Source organism: Vigna umbellata, chromosome 1, assembly GCF_029865625.1.
Source record: "Vigna umbellata cultivar VRB3 chromosome 1, Vumbellata_1.0, whole genome shotgun sequence".
Classification (NCBI taxonomy): Eukaryota; Viridiplantae; Streptophyta; class Magnoliopsida; order Fabales; family Fabaceae; genus Vigna; species Vigna umbellata.
In genome coordinates, this window is record NC_142165.1 from 67,630,759 (window position 1) to 67,649,659 (window position 18,901).

Sequence of the window (18,901 nt, forward strand, 5' to 3'; positions counted from 1 at the left end):
CACAAACAAATCAAACCTCATGGCCGTTCAAGCTCAATATCCTTCCAATCCTCTCTTTCTAAAGAGGAACAACGGCCATATGCTATACACCGACGACAACAACATCAACAAAAAAGGGCTACACCTTCATCAGAATCATTCTCAACAACTCTTACTGCATGCCTCTCACTCTTCTGCTTTCTCGTCTCTATTGTCTCAAGCCCTGGCTTCTCAAATCAAGCAACAACGTGATGAAATTGATCAATTCCTCCTCGCCCAGGGAGAACAACTACGGCGGTCATGGGCAGAGAAAAGGCAGAAGCATTACCACGCACGGCTGAGAGCGACGGAGGTCGACACGATGACCAACAGTCACTTTGGTCGTGACTCGTGGCGCTGGTGGTGCCCTGGTTCGAGACGGCAGAGCTCGCCCAAGCGGCGTTTGACGACGGTCGTCATGGCAGCGAGGACCAGGCGGAGGGCCTCTTCACGGTAGCCGGTTTGGCGGAAGCGGCTGTACGCGCGCAAGGAGAAGAGAACCTTGAACCCAGCGTCGTGGCTAACGGTGGCTCCGGTGACGAAGGGTGGTGGCGCGATAGCCGTTTCGTCGCGTTGGCTGGATCGGAGGAGCAACGACCTGTGTGCGTGAGCTGACGGAGGCAATCCCCTCCCTGCATCACTGTCTTTGAAGATCGGAAGAGGTGGTGGCGTGGTGACTGGTCCGGTTTGGAGGCAGCAACTGGTAGCGGAGAGTGGCGGAGGTGTGGCGGCCGTGTCGCTGTCTCGCTGTGTCGAAGCGTGCCTCCCGAGCGCATGGAAGGAGAAATGCCGCAGTGTGTGGCAGTGTTACCAGCAAAGACGTTGTCGGCGACTTTCTCGGCTGGCCACAATGACGCACGACGGGCTGGTCTCGTCGAGGGCTGCGACTGCCATGGATGATGAAGAAAAGCAGCTCCCGCTCCCAGTTTTTCATATTGAGAAGGAAGACCCTAGTGGTTTCTGGATTGAAGATAGAAAGGGTATTGGGCCTGGGCCAACAAATACCAAATGTCATCCCAAGACTTCAATTGCACCCCTTCCATTTGGGTTGAAGCCCATTTTTTGTTTCTGCAAGTCAAAAGAAGATTGGATTTGGACACACATTTCGGGATGCACCTCTATTTTCATCTTCACACCTTGGCAGATACCAAGTTTAAACAAAAGGGATATGGGCTCAAGCTAAAGAGCCTCAATCTTACCCCACACCTCTGGTTTTTATCTCTGCACCCCTTTTCCTATTGGGATGTCCTCTTGTTTTTATTTCATTTTTATATTTGTTTTGCTTTTATTTTATGCTTTATTTGTTTGATGGTTAGGTTTTTATTATATGCAACCCCTTGTATGATGGTCCCCCACCCCTTTTGTTTTATTTATATCTAATTGGATTTTGTTTGTTTCGTTCTACACAAAAATTACAGAATAAAAAAAAGAGAGAAAGATAAAATATTAAAATCATGAATATTTTAAATTACAAAAATACATTTTAAAGGTTTAGGCACATGTGTGATCGCACGCATCGTCCTTGTGCTAAAACCTTTTCTTCTTCTTCTCTAAAAAAAATAATAATAAAATATTTTAAAGGTTTAGGCACATGTGTGATCGCACACATCGTTCTTGTGCTAAAACCTTTTCTTCTTCTGTTCTAAAAAATTACAAAAAATACGTTTTAAAGGTCAAGCACATGTGTGATCGCTCGCATCGTCCTTGTGCTAGAAACCTTTTCTCTTTCTTTTATAAAAATACAAAGATACGTTTTAAAGGTTAAGCACACATGAGACCGCTCGCTTCGTCCTTGTGCTAGAAACCTTCCCTTCTTCCCTATATAAAATTTACAAAAAATACGTTTTAAAGGTTAAGCACACGTGTGACCGCTCGCATCGTCCTTGTGCTAAAAACCTTTTTCTTCCTTTTTTTAAAAATAAAATTACAAAAATACGTTTTGAGGGTTAAGCACACGTGTGACCGCTCGCGTCGTCCTTGTGCTAAAAACCTTTTCTTCCTTCTTAAATAAATTTACAAAAATATGTCTTAAAGGTCGAACACTCGTAAGATCATCCGCATTGTCCTAGTGTTTGATACCTTTCTCTCCTATTTACATAAATTTAAATAATGGTATGAGTGCTCGTGTGACCGACCGCGTCAGCCTAATGCTCATCACCTTCTTTTTCTCGAAAATATTAAAAAACATAAAATCTTCAAAAATTAAAAACATCTGGTTTTTTCAAACAACAAACAGTCTTTCAAGCCAGAACTACGTGATCCTTGATTCTCCATCAAAAGTGGAGATACGTAGGAGCAAGGTTAGCCCTTGTCAGGTTCACTTCCCTAAAAATCCAAATTATTCATAATCATTTCCAAACAAATTCTCCCAAACAATTTTCTCAAGTAATTCTCCAAACAAATATTCTCAAACAGATTTTCAAAAAGAACTACGTAACCCTGATTTCTCATTCTGAATGAGAATACGTAAGAGCAAGGTTTATCCTTGTCGGGCCGAAAAAACTAAAAAATATATTTTGTTTCTTTAGAGTTTTATTTTAGGGGATAGTTAAACATTTTGAAAACCACATCATATTCGCGCATTTAGTTAAAGGTACTGCCTTAGGGCAGGCGTTGTAGGGTGTTAATACCTTCCCTACACGTAACCGACTCCCGAACCCAGAATCTAGTTTTCGCAGACCGTGTCTTTCTTTATGGTTTTTCCGTAGTTTTCCATAATAAACTATGGTGGCGACTCCAAAATCTCTTTTCAAAACCCATTTTCTTTTTGGATCGTCGTCCCGTCGCGATTCCGGTTGCGACAGATGGCGACTCCATTGGGGAGTGGTGGTGTTGGAAGTGGGGGTCATCTGGTCGTCACGTGAGGACAAATTCAAAGAGTCAGCAGACACGTGAGCCTGTTGGTGGGTCCTAATCATGGAGCCAGTTTTGCTCATGGTAGCTCCCATTTGGGCTACTTTCTGCAGCAACGCTGTGGCTGACATGTGAGGAGGGGAAGGTGCTGTTGGGTAGGGAGGGAGAGTGGGACCACCTCCACCACCACCACCTCTAGGGTTAGGGTTTTCATGGAGACTGCTCACATGATCCTGCTGAGAGAAGAATGAGGAGGAGGAGGAGGAGAGATCAATGGTGGAGGGTGGTTGTCCAAGCCAAGGGGGCATGAAACCTTGTTGCTCTTTCTTCAATGGGAAATTGTTACCATGGATGTCTTCATCATGATGATGATGATGATGATGATGATGATGATGAGAGGATGAAGGGATCACTACTCCTGCTGCAGGTGCTTTGTGAGGTGTTGTTGACGTTGTAGCTGAGTTGTTGGGAATGCCAATGCCAATGTCCATGCCTGTCACAGATCTTGCACTCTCCTCTGCTAATGCATCACAGAAGGCTCTGTGGGTTATGAAACTGTCCCTCCTTGAGAAGAGAGTTCCGCAGTCACATCTGTACTCTATTGTGCCACAGGTTTTTGAGTGAGCTTTCCAATCTGATTGAACAACATACTTCTTGGAGCACTTGTCGCATTTCCACTTCTTCTCGCCGTGCTTTCTGCAGAAGTGCTTCTTGATGCCAGTTAGGTCCCCCAGGGCCCTTGAAGGGTCGTGGTGGACGCAACTTGCTTCTGGGAAGACATAAACCTTCTTCCTTATCTCCTTGCTCGTTCTCTACTTCAGCTTCCATGGCAAGTTGTGCCCTCTTCTGTGGCAAGTTGCGACGGTATGGACACATATAAGTACATCTAGAACTAAGGAAATTCTCCCAAGAGCATTATTACCTAGACATAGGGATAGGAGGATTGGTTGCCTTTAAGCTTATGAGCGAATGTAATGCATGACTAATTGCTAGGGAGACAAGACATTGGAAACTAGTGATTAGGAGTAGGCTTTCTTCACCGAGACATCGGGGTTTAAGGTAAATTAGAAAGGGGCATTAACATTAATGAAGAAAGATGAATTCTTGAATACATGAGAGTGGATAGGATTAATTGAAAACCCCAACAACATCATCATTCCATATATTTCAATCATGTTTTGCTTCTTTTGTTCAATTGATCAATACATGCATTCATATTTAATTTTCAGTATTTGCATTTAAACCTACAAGAATTTGTTCACAAGTCTAATTTAATCAATAAATCACATAACTGTTTAGGTCGTGAGTCTTTTAGGAAACGATACTTGGTCTTACCATTTTATTATTACTTGATATGATTTAGTTACACTTGTCGAGGGTTAACAGGCATCCATCAGTAGACGCCTTCAGTAGCATCCATCAGTAGACGCTTAATCACATAGCATCCATCAGTAGACACTATCATTCATCACCCTCATCATAGCAGCATCCATCAGTAGATGTTGTCATATGAGTCCTCATAGCATCCCCTAGTAGATGCTGCCCAAAATCAATCAGTAGATGTTGTAATTCCTACAAAGCAAATTCAAATCCAAAAGAAAAAAAAATCAGAAATTGGGTTGCCTCCATTAATCACAATCTTCACGAGCTTGACATTAAGCACAATCTTCATCTATGATGTTGGTGTTCCTTTTGCTGTCATCACACCAACTTATCTGCAACATCTTCTTGTTCATCATCTTTACCCTCCTAGAATAAGGAGCCTCAATCTCAATAAATCCATTCTCTTTTATATTTGTAACCACTTCATGCACAAAACTTGGTGAACATGACACTTCAAGGATGGCGTTCAGCGCCCTTAATGGGGCGCCCAGGCGCGCCCTGCGACCTTCTTTGTCCTTCTTCTCTTGATGATCATGTACTCCTAGTACAAATTTATGAATTTTATCCTACAAACACTAAAGAACACTACACTAGAGCACCTAATTATCACAAGCAGATAAAAAAAATTAAAATGATAAAAAGAGGAAGAGATAGAAAGATAGAAAGATAAAAAGATAAAAAATTAAAAAGAAATGAAATGAAGAGATAGAAAGATAAAAAAATAAAAAGATAGAAAGATAGAAAGATGAAAAAATAAAAATAAAAACGTAAAAAGATAAAAAGATGAAAAGATAAAAATAAGAATAAAAAGATAAGTAGATAGAAAGAAAAAGATAAGTACCCTATGTGTATATTCAACACAAGGGAGATTAATCTCATATCTAGTTTTATTATATTGAACAAATATAATCATTTTTTGGGCACACAATTGATGAGTATGTAACTCTTAAGGATAAAATAGAGGAGCTTATCCAAGTTGGCCACCTTAAGAGGTTCTTGAGGAAGGATGATGTTGATAGCTCATGCGTTGAACTAAGAAGGTACAATGATTCGAGGGAAGGCTATTGAGATAGAGAGATGATAAGGATGAAAGGAATAAGGAGAAACTAACACATGGTGAAGAGAAATGTGTCGATAACAAGCTCCTACTTAAGTGAGCCATCAAAAGGGTTTGTTGGAGGAAGGTCATTGACAACAGGAAAAGGCACCTTAGAATGGTGTAGTCTATCAATGTAGTGTCTAAGACCTTTAGGAGGAAGAGGATGTCTCTTATCACCTTCACAGATGTTTACTTCCAAGGTGTTGATCCTGAGCAGGATGTCTTTATTGTCATTACAGTGGAGATTGAGAACTTCGTTGTCAACAAGATCTTGATGCACCAATCCAATTTAGTAGATATACTTTACTAGAAGCTATACAAGAAGTTGCAGTTGCTAGAAGAAGCTATGACCCCATATGACAAGCCCATAGTTATCTTTTTAGAGGAGAGGGTCAATATCACGGGGTATATTGACTTGCACCACTTTTGGAGAGAGAGATTTGGCAAAGACTATCATGTCCTTTCTTCATTAAATTCGTTACTTTTAACAAAATTGCACTGGGATAATCGATTATCATAAGTGATAATCAATTATTCCCAAGAAGCTCATAATTACACAAAACATACTATAATAATCGATTATCACTTAAGATAATCAATCACGAAGGTCACACTTGCCAACAAAAACTTGCCGCAAAGATGCTAAGGAACCAATTGTCACAAAGAAAGTGTCGTGCTTGAGCAACCAAAAAATGCCTCTCCTTCCTTGCAAAAAACCCCAACCAGAAACGGAAAAGGGAGAAGGAGCATAATGTCTTCCTTCCTATGAAAGACCAGTAACATAGTAAAGAGGAAGAAAGTCTCCCCTCTATGCGAAACACAACATATAACCAAAATAAAGGGGAAGAAGGAATAATACCTACCTTTCCTGCATCACGAGCTCGAACCAGAAGAAAAAGGAAGAAGGAAACCCTCCCTGAGTGAGGATCTTACACGAGACCGCTATGACACCCAAGGTTGGTCTGTCTGCGAACCATCAAACAAAGTTTGGGGTTGATTAGAGTTCTTTGAGAATGAATCCCATTTGAGAGTTAATTAGGGTTAAGGGGATTTAATTGAATTACCCGATTAGGAATATTATAGGTAATTAAAAATTTTCATTAAACAATGATTAAAAGACCCCTAACCCCTAATTATTTCTAATTGTGCTTGAAAGGAAACCTCAACCCCTAATTATAATTAAAAGAAAACCCTAATTCCTAATTTGTTCCTCTAGCCTCACATAACAAACTTTTCTAGTAATTACTCACTTTTCTTTAAACCATTATTCAAATATTTACTTGCTAAAATTAGATTCATGTGTGCTCATAAACAAGAACCAACATTTATTGGTCCTATAGTAACATTTCCATGGTATAGAGACTACCATAATCTCCTAATTCACCCAAACAATCACACATACTCAAATGAATCATTCAAAACATTCAAAATTACAATCGATCAAATAAATAAATAATTACATAAGGTAAGTTTCCCATACTTTAGCCAATTCTAAGGTTTTATCTACACAAGATCAATCAATCCCGAGTCTCTCACGCTTCGATTATCTATAGAGAAATTCCTCTCTCCTCTTTAAATTCGAGTCTCTTTGTCTCATAGTGTTCTCTTTCTTTTCCTTTCAATTTTTTAAGTGTCTCCTTTTTTACTTTCTCTCTCTCTCCTTTTTATTTCTAGTTCAGTGAAATATCTTTTTTTTTAAATTAATTAATATTATAAACTAAAAGTAACCGTCTAGATAATGCTTCCTATAATATTCCAACTGGTTTTTAAAAACATAACTGCTAGATTTTAAATCTTTTTTTTAGCTTATTTTATTTCAAGTGTAGACCTTTACTTCCTATACCCTCATTTATAATTCTTGCACCTCAATACACAAAGGAAAACGACATTCTAGCCCATTCATTTGAACTCCCATCCATTCGATCCTAGACAACCATCTCTACCAACAAGCCAACACATCACATTGAGAATATAAGACATCACAAATTTAGCAACCATAAAATAACATGTGGTGCACTTATATTAACAAAATAAATAACTAACATAGCATTTATGTTCTAACAAAGAAGTAACCACAAGACCATTTAGCCCATCAAGGAGCTCTCACCAAGTGAGCTACATAACACCCTGTTAAACATATGAACTCTTACAAGAAATATACTCAAGTCTTAATACTACTTTATTCTAAAATGCTATATTTTCTCAGGTCTTACAAAAGATAACCATTAATCGAAGATAATTGACTTTGTTGAGATTATGTGGCTTCTCGTATGAAGATATGTACTTTTCTACACCTTGAGAAGAACAATATTGCTTTCACAGTTAGAGCTTGTACAACTATGGTAGGAGATAAAGCATTAGGAAATAATTTAGGAATGTCTTCCTCTCTCACAACGTCTTTCTGATCCTCATGCAGTGCTTTTGAGTATATCTTGGTGTTATCAATATTTGCACAAATAAAGAGAAAAAAAGGAAGAGTAGACAAGGTACGATACATAGATGAATTTAATGATCTACACGTTCATATAATGTTGAGACATGAATAGTATGATAAACGTTTAGTACAAGTTTGAGCTTTTTCAAGTAATGACCATTAACAAGATGTAGTATTTAAGGCTTCTTTTACTAAACGTGTTTTTGACAACGGTTGTTTATTATGTTATACTTGCCACATCATGATTTGTTTTATACGCGTTTAGCAAGACTATTATGATGTGCACATTGTCCAAACGTCTTTAAACGATATTTCGTTGAATGTTGTTTAATAAAGTTCAAAACTACGAGATGCTAGACAATCTATTATTTTTAATTGATTATGTATTAACAATATATATATATAATATATATATATATATATATATATATATATATATATATATATATATTGTATTTGCCCCCTTCGAGTTAAGAATAAAATTAAATAAATATAATATTCTCATTAATAAATTAATACATCAAAAAATATTACACCATAATAAACATAATTATGATCACATTATACCAGAAATATCATTAAATTTGATAATTTATATAGACATATAAAAATAATAAATTAAATGGAGTATAATATATCAATCAATGATATTGGTAAAGCATAATTTGTCAATAAATTATATTATCAGTTAATTACCTTAACTATTGACATCTACCTACAAATATGATAAATATGATGTATTCTTGGAGAGAGTACTCACTTTCAATCTCATATATTCTTCTATACTTATAATTTTTATGTTCTTACTTACTTGGGCATTAATCTTCTGCATGTGGATCGTGCGTTAGTTTTATTTACATATCAACGATCTAGTCTCTTCATGTCACTTTGGATTACCCATGCTTTTTCTAGTAAGATTATTTGGTGCCCACTTGGTCTATATGAAACTCTTCTCATACCCTTTCAAAGTATTAAAAAAAATTATTTGTCATGAATGATGTTATTGCATTGTTCATTTTACACATTTGGGAATATCTTATGTGTTTTTCTTGCTTCTATTATACAAAGTACAACACAAGAACTAAAAAAAGAGTTACTTAATCCTTGGTCTTGCAATAAATGAGTTTAAATTAATACAAGGTTATTTTATATTCCACTTTCAACGTAATTATTTATATTCATTTGTTAAAGTTTTAAATATTTTTTCAAATAAGTGTTTAAGTGCTTTTGGGTTAAATGGTCTTTAATAAGTGTTAAACACTTAAGTATTTCTCTTAAGAGCATTTATGAAAACTTTAGGAAACAAAAGTAATAAGGCAAACTTATTTTTATAATGGTTCGCTCCAAACTAGTTCTCCCTTAAGCACTCTTAAGGGGTTTCACTAATCTTTCAAAAAATTACACCACTCCTAGTTTTAGGTTAGACAAGTTTCACCACTCTTTGTGTCTCACTTGGTCTAAGTAACTAGACCATTTAATTGCACTTAGTTAAACAATCAATTGTTTTCAATGCAAATAAATCTGAAGACTAGTAGTAAACTTTTCTTTTTCAATGACAATGTTAAATGATGAAAGCTTGAGAGAAAAAAAGACAGCGCATAAAATTCATATAGTGTTCTTCTGGTCTTCTCTTCAAGCAATCCTCTTTATATAGCCTTTTCTTCCAAAAAGATCTGTTACTCATATGCATTAGCTTTCTCGTAGGTAGATAGCCTTTTTTTTATGACGTCAGATGCTATGTGCTTTTGCAGAGATAACTTGTATGGATGAGCAAAGAGTAAAGCACTTGAAGAAATATTCCTAGAATGTCTTTCTATCTCTTAACGTTCTTTTGATCCAATGCAAAACATTTGAAAAAGCTTTGTACTTTTTGTGATCAGCATAAATAAAGAGAACACAACCCAACAGACAAAAGAGTACTATATGTACATGTATTTAATACTTTAGACATTAAGCGTTTAGCCAAGGTAACTTAGTGTTTGAACAACTTTTGATTTTAGAGTAACACTGAGTGTTTAGGATCATGTTAATATGATTATGGTGTTTAGCAATCTTATCCTAGACTGATAATTTTATTAGATGTTATTTCATTAAATATTATTTGTTAAACTTCAAAACATGAGTTGCTAGAAGATCTTGTCTTATTAAACGATCTTGTCTTAACGCAATCATGGTAGAAGTATAAATCTCTACCAATAAAGGTAAAAGGATAAATTCTTACCAAACAATCAAGGTAGAACTATTTAAGGCCCTCTACATTTAGAAAATCATATACTTGTTGTTAATATGTCAATCCATATAATTTTTAATGGCGAATTCATGTACACTTTAAAACTCTATTTCATCATGAATTCGGACGTGAGTTAGTTACATATTAGTATAAATTTTGGATTCATTTAGTAGAAAAAAGCTCATAGGCATGTTTCATGGTATATTATTAGAAGAATCTATCCAACATCATCTATTACCAATGTCTCAAGATTTATTTTCTAAAATGATTAGATTTATTTTTTTTATAGTTGACAATGAACTAATAATAGAATTGTATTCACCACTCTTCTTTATGCTTTATTATTTTTTATTTTTAACTCCATTAGCCAAAGACTACAAATGTTACCCACAAAGTGTAACTTCGAACAAAAGTATACTAAGTTAATCAGAATTATTTTTTAACCTCTTTATATATATATATATATATATATATATATATATATATATATATATATATATATATAAAGGTTGAGTAATGATTCTAATTTAACTCAGTGTATCTTTATTCAAGTTTAAACATTGTGGGTAGCATTTATATGTATCACAACAAATTATTTAAATTATGAATGGATTTTAAAGTTTCAATTATTAACGGATATAAATCTATCAATAATACAATTTTGTTTTACTAATAACAAAAATTCGTCAACAATTACATACATTAAAATCCATTTTAAAAAAGGAGCAGTAATTTTCCCACCCAATCCAAATCCCTTATTTTTCGGTCATAGAAGCTTTTAAGGTTTCTCATTCCTCTCCATGGCATCACTACACATGTTCTCATCTCCACCACAACTTCCATGACTTTCTCCTTCCTTCACATTTCCTTCATTAGTCTAGTGTGGTCGTGAGCATCGTTAATTGCTACTAGGTGCTTTGTTAGTATCTACTTTACTAAAAGTCACCATCCAGAGCACTACCACTAATACCTTCACAATTCCGTAGAGTTGTTATCGCTGTGATTGAACCTCACGTCATGGGAATACATCTCTTTTTCCTCTCTCACATTGTGTGACATGTTTGGCAATGTCGCTGGTGTCACTAACATCATTCCTTCTCTTCTCTAATTTTAGTTGCAAATCTAGGAACACTATAGTGAGTAGTCGTTGTGCTTCCATCTTCTTCACATAAACCATCTTCTCTTCTTCTCTTGCGAGATCACTATCCAAGCTTGAAACCACTACCATAACGTCCCCCACCCTAGACTTCACCATCAACGATGCTAGTCTCCATTCACGCAAGATTAAGAGCCATGATCCCCATCTTGACTACCTTGTTATGCTTCATGTTTCATCTTTATGTCTTTGAGCTTAGTATAGTGATTGATAGAGTATACATATGATATATTTTGTCTTTATATTATTGGTAAGGATGAGGAAGAAAATGAATCAGTTTGCAATATTCATTTAAGAATTTTATCGGTGAATTTTTTCTGTAGGTAATTACAGATGAAATTTCTATTTAGTCAATAAATTTTACTAATAAAGATTTTACCTAAGAATGTTTGACCATTATTATTTTGATTTACTGACAAATTTTGATGGTTAATAATATGAATTTTTCTTGTAGTAAATGTTGAGTAATGATTATGATTAACTCATTGTACCTCTATTCAAAGTAAAATCTTGTGAGTAACATTTATATATTTATTTATTTATTATGTTACTTTATAAATTATGAGTATTTTGACAATTTAAACAAAAATAAGAATATTGACAAAGATGGATATTGGCACGAGTACGGCGACGAAGACTATATATATATATATATATATATATATATATATATATATATATATATACCTCATAGTAAATTGAAAAAAAAAATAGTATTTCCTATATCCATATTTTTATCCTAAGGTATTTTGTCGAAACAAAAATACTTTTAATGGATATTCACATAAACGAGTTCATTTGTCATCCATATTTATGTATCACTCTTTAAAATATAAATAAAGAGTATTTTATTATATAATCCTTAAAAAAAGAATGATGTGGCTTTAAATGTCTTTATATCAATATTTATATTTTTACATTATTATATACTCTAAAGAATATGTATTAATTTTTTTTTGTTTCGTAAGATAATTACTTTTTCTATAATTATTTTACTTTCTTATATTTCATTATTATTTGATATTTTATCTATTATTTATATAATTATAATGTTTTCTATATTTGATATTGAAGGAAAGATAATATTTATTATTTTTATGTTTAATATTTATTATATAAGTTTATTATATTTTATAATTTTTTGATAAAAAAATTATTTATATAATATTTCAAATGATAAAATAATAAATACAAACGTGAATCTAAATATTATTGTTGTCATAATCTGTAAAAATCTACTAGTCAATACGGTCCACAACGAGTTGGATTGAGTTTAAGAAAATTATAAATTTCAGCATAGGTCAAAATTGGACCTAGTCCACCAAAAACTCATTTCACCCGGATTCAACAACTCATTTCATCCGGATTGAATCTGTGGTGAATCGGATTGACTCATTAACCTATCCATAAATTTTAAATAAATATTGAAAACTTTAAACCTCCTACATTGTAGATTATTTATCTAAGACTCTAATATTATAAATACATAAGTTAAAGATAATAATTTGTTTTGTTATTTTGTGTTTTTAGATTTCATCTAAAGTTTAACATGATTTTGAATTGTATTTGAATTATATATATTTTTATTTTATTTTAAACTATATTTAGATTATATTATATTTTTTTATTTATTTTAAATTATATATGAAATTTAACATAATTTTATATTATATTTAAATTAAACTTTATTAAAATTTTAATTAGAAACAATTTGTTACATTTTAAGATTGAAAAAAAATATATAATTAAATAAATTATTAAATCAACTCATTTAACTAAGACGTCAATCCATATTGGATTTGAATGTTTTAAATTTGGTAACAAGTAAACTGGGTTGGATTTACGTTGGTTCAGTGATTAATAAGACAATAATTTCATATTAATTTACACTAAAATCGACAATGAAAATGAATTTTATTTATAGATCTGATAACCAAACACAAATCCTCGTACTACCCACTTCCCATCATAGTTTTTACCAGATTACAAAAGATAAAATTTGATCCTGTCAAACTTTATGAGCAAAACTAAATTTATTCAGGGTTAAGAGAAAACCATCCCCATTGGCATCCATTACAGAGAGATTTAGATTTTTCACTTTCACAGCAGACACATAACTCAAACAACCTGCGAGACTTTCCCATCATCATGGAAGGGCAAGCTAACATATTCCTTTCCAAACTCCTCTACAATCTCAACGTTATTTGCCTTGCAGTATATGTACAACACTGTAGTAACAGCAATCTTAGCAAGCATAACAATAGCCTGGGTGTAACAAAATAACAGAATCAGCGCCCATTTCAACCCCGCAGCAAACCAACTTTCTGTAAATCCATCATGACCCCTCGTCAAATAAAGCAAGTTCCAAATCACGATCAACCCCAAGAATCCATAGAAGAAGATACAAGATAGGGCCACTCCTTTCATTCCCTTAATCAATTTCGCACTTCTTCTCAGGGGCTTTATACCCCAACACGATTCCACCACCACAATAACACTCGCTAGGATCCAGTTAACTTCCAAATACGTCTGCACGACTATTATAGGAAGAACAATTAAGAATCCTATGATGAAGGGTGAGGAGTGTGGAAGAAGCGTTAGATGGAAAAGCTTGGCCCCGTGAATGAGAAGAATCAAGAGAAGACCGTAGAAAAAAGAGATGAAGAAGAAGATGAGTTGGGAAACGATGCTGGTGGCGAGGAGGGGTAGGAAGGAAGTGGAAATGGACTTTATGGCGGATAGGAGGTTCACGGGTTCGTCATGGGAGAAGTGGAAAACGCTATAGATGATGGTGATGATTCCACAGTTGGAGGAAACCAAAAGGAAAAGAGAATAGAGGAGAAAGATGGGGTTGATTGTTTGTGGTGGAAGAAGGCTGGGAGAGTTTTGGGTGCAGAAGTAGTCGAAAAGGTTAGAGATGGTGGGAGAGAGGAGGAGGGAGAGCGAGAGGGGATAGAGGAAGATGAGAGATAGAATATGGAAGTGACGAGCATGTGCTTTGAGGATGAGCTGACTTTCAGAAATGAAGTTCCAGAGGCTCTTCTTCGGAGTCATATCGGAAGGAGAGAAGAACAGCGAAGTGAATTTGATCCTCTTTCTTCCCATATATAAACTACTTTTGATTTTAATAATTATTACATTTAGAATTGACTTGTTAACGCGTTTTATTTATTGATTTTTATTCTAGTACGTTCGTGGAAGCAAGTCTCCTCATACGAAATGACTTTTTCAAACAGGAAAAAGAAGCGAGAAAAGTCATATTAAAAAAAAATATTTTAACAACCTAATTTTGACAAAAAATTGACAACACCATGTGTCAGCGTTGTATTGGACCATTTTAAACAATTTTTTTTTGAAGAAATCTCATTTTAAAAAGGGACAGAGTTTCATATTTGAAAATTCTGAAACCACCCTTCTTTGTTCATTACTCTCTTCTCTCTCCATTTTAGGTTTTTAGTCTTTATTTCAACTTCTCTCTCCATTTGGTGAAGGCCTCGAAGTGGACGTTCAACAATCTCTCTCAACGTTGAGGAAGTTTCGTCGTCGCTGGCCTCGAAGTCTCTCTTTCTCTCTTGAGTTCGTGATTTCAACGATTTACGTTCAATGATCTCTATGGTTGGTCTGATCAAAGTGTCTCGTTCAGTGTCCATTGTGTCGAAGTTCTGAGCTTTTTTTGTACAATGGGTTCGTCCGCTGACATTGGTTTTTCGAACAAGGTATGCACTTTTTCCCTTTTCCGTATTCGTATTTTAGGTTGGGTTTTTGCTTTTGGCCTTTGTTGGTCATTTTGCTGGTTTTTTCTTTTGGGTTGTGACCTTTGTTGGTTATTTGTAACAAGAAATATTAATTTTTTTTACAACTGTTTGTTCATCATTCATTGAAAACGAAATGTGTTGCTACTTTGAATGGAATTTTGAGTGAGGAGCACAAGTCCATTATTTCGAAGACGCAATTTGGATGGTTTTTAGAACTAAATGATAACCTTAAGATTGGTAGGAATAGTCCCAAACATGACTAATTTATGTAATTTATGAATAGTGCAGTATTGGTAGATGTTCAAGTATAGATATAGTTGTATATGTATTGCAACAATTATTTTGAATGTTAATAAAGAAAGTGGTTATTCGAATTGTGATTGTTATATTCATTCCATTTGTTGTTTGATAGTATTATTTAAGATTCAACCTTTGTGAATGTTATAAGAAATGTCCAGTTCTGTCACCCTTATGTGAAGGGAAGACCCACTAAGGGTGTTTATAGTTTCAGAGATTAGGTCCTGCACCATTGACACAAGAATAATGCACTGGTAATCGATTATATAGGGACCTTGTAATCGATTACCAGTGGAAAAATCCTCATTTGTACCAAAAGTTGAGGAGTGCTACCCAGACATGGCTTAAGCACTCACCAGCAGTCCTAACGACTGTGTTTTCAAGGTTTTGTGGATTGATCCCCTTGTTGGCCATGGTTTAAGGTGTCCACAATAAGCAATTTAAAGTTTGATGAGTCCTATATGGATGAAAGACCCACTAAGGGTGTTTATAGGTTGAGAGGTGAGGTCCTGCACCATTGACACAAGAATGATGCACTTGTAATCAAGGTAAAATAGTAGTATAATTAAGGTGTGATGTGATTCTACTAGCACAAGCCAAACACTTATATGGACTTCACCTACCTTGGTTTAAACACCTATATGAACTATTTTGTCCACAATTGAATGGGGTAAATTGTTTTGATGCACTTGACACATATTTGAAAGCTCTTTGAGTCTAGATTCCAATAAAACAAGAATCAAGTCATTTAGAGTTCGGTGGAGAAAGTTAAGAACAAAACAAGTAGCAAAGGTCAGAAAAACAGAGTTGGGGAGTGTTGTTCATCCAGGTGGGGAGTACAGATGAAGTTTCTATACAAATGACAATTTTTCATTTGGTAATCGATTACAAGGGTCTTGTAATCGATTACTAGAGGAAAAAGGGTCATTTGTACAGAAACTTCAACTGTACTCCCCAACTAGATGAACACTACTCCCAATGCTCTATTTTTGTTGATTTTTTCATTTTTTGAGATGGGTGAGTGAGTTCAATGTTATTGGGTGTGCTCCCTGTTAGACCCTCGGCAAGTGTAACTGAATTGTATCAAGTAATAAACCTGGTAAGACCAAGTATCGTTCTCCCAAACTCACAGCCTAGACAGTTGTGTGATTTGTTGATTAGCTAAGACTTGTAAAACCGATTGATTAATATTTAAATGCAAATACTCAAAAGTAAATATGAATGCATTGATTGATCAATGGTAAGAAGAAACAAAACACGTGAATTGAAATATATGGATGATTATGTTGTTGGGGTTTATCAATTTCATCCTATCTACTCTCATGTATTCAGGAATTTATCTTTCTTCATTAATTGTTAATGCCACTTTCTAAATTACCTTAAACCCGATGTCTAGCGAAGAAAGCCTAATCATAATCACTAGTTTACAATGTCTTGTCTCCCTAGCAATTAATCATGCATTATAGTGAACAGAAGCTTAAAGGCAACCAACCATCATACTCATATGTCTACGTTTATACTACTATTGGGAGAGATTCCCTAGATCTAGATTTCCCCGTATGTGTCCATATCGACAAAATCAATGATCATGACATCGAATGAGTTAAACAATGCATGCTTTGAGCAAAGAGGAAAAACCCTAACAATTAATGAAAGAAAGCATGTATCTTAAAGAAGATTTTGAAGAACAAATTCCATACATGAGAGTTTCAAAAGGATTACATTGATTCCCCAACAACTATAAATGTTTAGTTCACCATATTCATGGTGAAACTATATGAATTACAATGAAAGAGTGAAAAGATAGAACCCCAGAAAGTGAGAAAGGAGCCTTAACATTCAAGATCCTCCTCCAAAGGGTGAAATAGTGTGTTTCTGCTTCGTCCCAGCCAAAGATACTTGACCTAGGCTAACTAAAACCTTATATAATATTCTAAAAATTATAAAAAGTGAGCCCAAGCCCATCAGAATGCCGCTCAGCGGTAAGTGCATGACATGTATTATGCCCCTCAGTTGAAGTTTTGCCCCTCAACGGTGACTACGGGTCTTCAAAGTGCCGCTCAGCGGTAAATGGTGTTGAGCGGTACTTGCGGCTTCTTCCTTTTTTTTCAATTTTTCTTCCTTTTCTGAATCCAACTCTTAGCTCCTTCACTTCTTTCACTCAATTAATCTCAAAATCCTGCAAAAACAAGGAAATCAAGCATAAAACATATCCAACTCTCTTATTTCCAAAAACATAAGCAAAAGCATGATTCCAAGCTAGTTTCTAAGTCATAAAGGTTGTTTTTTATATCAATTTTAAGTATAAAAATAAGAGTTTTTCAACAAAAAAATGTCCATTTAGGTGGTTTTCTCCAGCTGAGGTGAGGTGCATGACCATTGTTGTAACACCCCTTCTTGGAGTCTTATAGGAAAATTTTTCATTTTATTAATTAAGAAATATGTCATCTACTGTTGTTACGATGCACAAATTTTAAAAGGAATTTTCAATAAATAATAGATATGTCAACAAGAGGGAAAGATATAGGTATAAGATAACATGCTGTCAACTTTGACCTTTGCTCACTATTTTAATCATAACTTTTTCCACATACCTCAAAAATCCTTTCAATGACTACTAATTTATAATTTTTGGACATCTGAGTAGGTGCAGTTAATTCCTTAAAGTTAACGTTTTATATATTTCTACCACCTCTGATCTTTGCTGGTTGTTTTGCTCATAACTTTCTCCACCGAACTCCAAATGAGTTGATTCTTGTTTTGCTGGAATGTAGACTCAGATCTTTAAAATGATTACTAACTCATAATTTTTAGACCACCTTAGTAGATGTAGTTAATTTCCCAAAAACAACGTTTTTCTAAGCTTCCTAAATGAGTTTACTTTCACGTTATTGTCTCATGTTTCTTATATTATTCTAATTTATTTTCTTTCTTTATAAAATTTCCATAATTCAAGGTAAAATAGTAGTATAATTAAGGTGTGATGTGATTCTACTAGCACAAGTCGAACACTTATATGGACTTCACTTACCTTAGTTTAAACACCTATATGAACTATTTTGTCCACAATTGAGTGGGGTAAATTTTTTTTATGCACTTGAAACCTATTTGAAAGCTCTTTGAGTCTAGATTCCAACAAAAAAGAATCAAGTCATTTGGAGTTCGGTGGAGAAAGTTAAGAACAAAACAAGTAGCAAAGGTCAGAAAAATAGAGTTGGGGATTGTTGTTCATCCAAGTGGGGAGTACAGTTGAAGTTTCTGTAAAAATGACCATTTTTCCTATGGTAATTGATTACAAGACTCCTGTAATCGATTACCAGGGCAGAAATTGGCCAGAAATGCTTATGGAGCTCATCTAACTTATATGAAAACACCTAAATGACATTTTTTCTCAACAATTCAATGACCTAACATGTTCCTGCACCATACACATTGGACACATGCACTTGTAATCGCTTACAGAGAGGCTGTAATCAATTACTAGGTTAAAATTGCAGTTTTGTATTGAAAGTTGATCTACGCTACCCAAATGTGGCAATTGCGCTCCCCATTATTGTTTTTTGTTTGTTATGAGTATCTTTTTAAGATATTGTCAATCGAGGACCCTTGTTGGTCATGGTTGATGGTTTCCACAATTTGTGGTGTGAAGTTTGATAAGTCTTCTGTGTAGGTAAGA

At 34.7% G+C, this 18,901-nt stretch overlaps 1 protein-coding gene and 1 pseudogene across 1 annotated transcript; both read right to left on the reverse strand.

Annotated features, from left to right (window-relative positions):
• Nucleotides 1-434: 434 nt before the first annotated feature.
• LOC124825379 (uncharacterized) lies at nt 435-11,245 on the reverse strand (annotated as a pseudogene).
• A 1,825-nt stretch (nt 11,246-13,070) lies between these two features.
• Nucleotides 13,071-14,262, reverse strand: LOC124825378 (uncharacterized). Its single transcript, XM_047297979.2, has one exon. It carries the CDS (start codon nt 14,225-14,227, stop codon nt 13,292-13,294), a length of 936 nt encoding a protein of 311 aa, XP_047153935.1. The 5' UTR covers nt 14,228-14,262; the 3' UTR covers nt 13,071-13,291.
• Between the last annotated feature and the right edge of the window lie 4,639 nt (nt 14,263-18,901).

What these genes read in the sequence shown, in the direction of transcription:
- LOC124825378 (XM_047297979.2), bottom strand. Translation starts at nt 14,227, where the DNA reads ATGACTCCGAAGAAGAGCCTCTGGAACTTCATTTCTGAAAGTCAGCTC.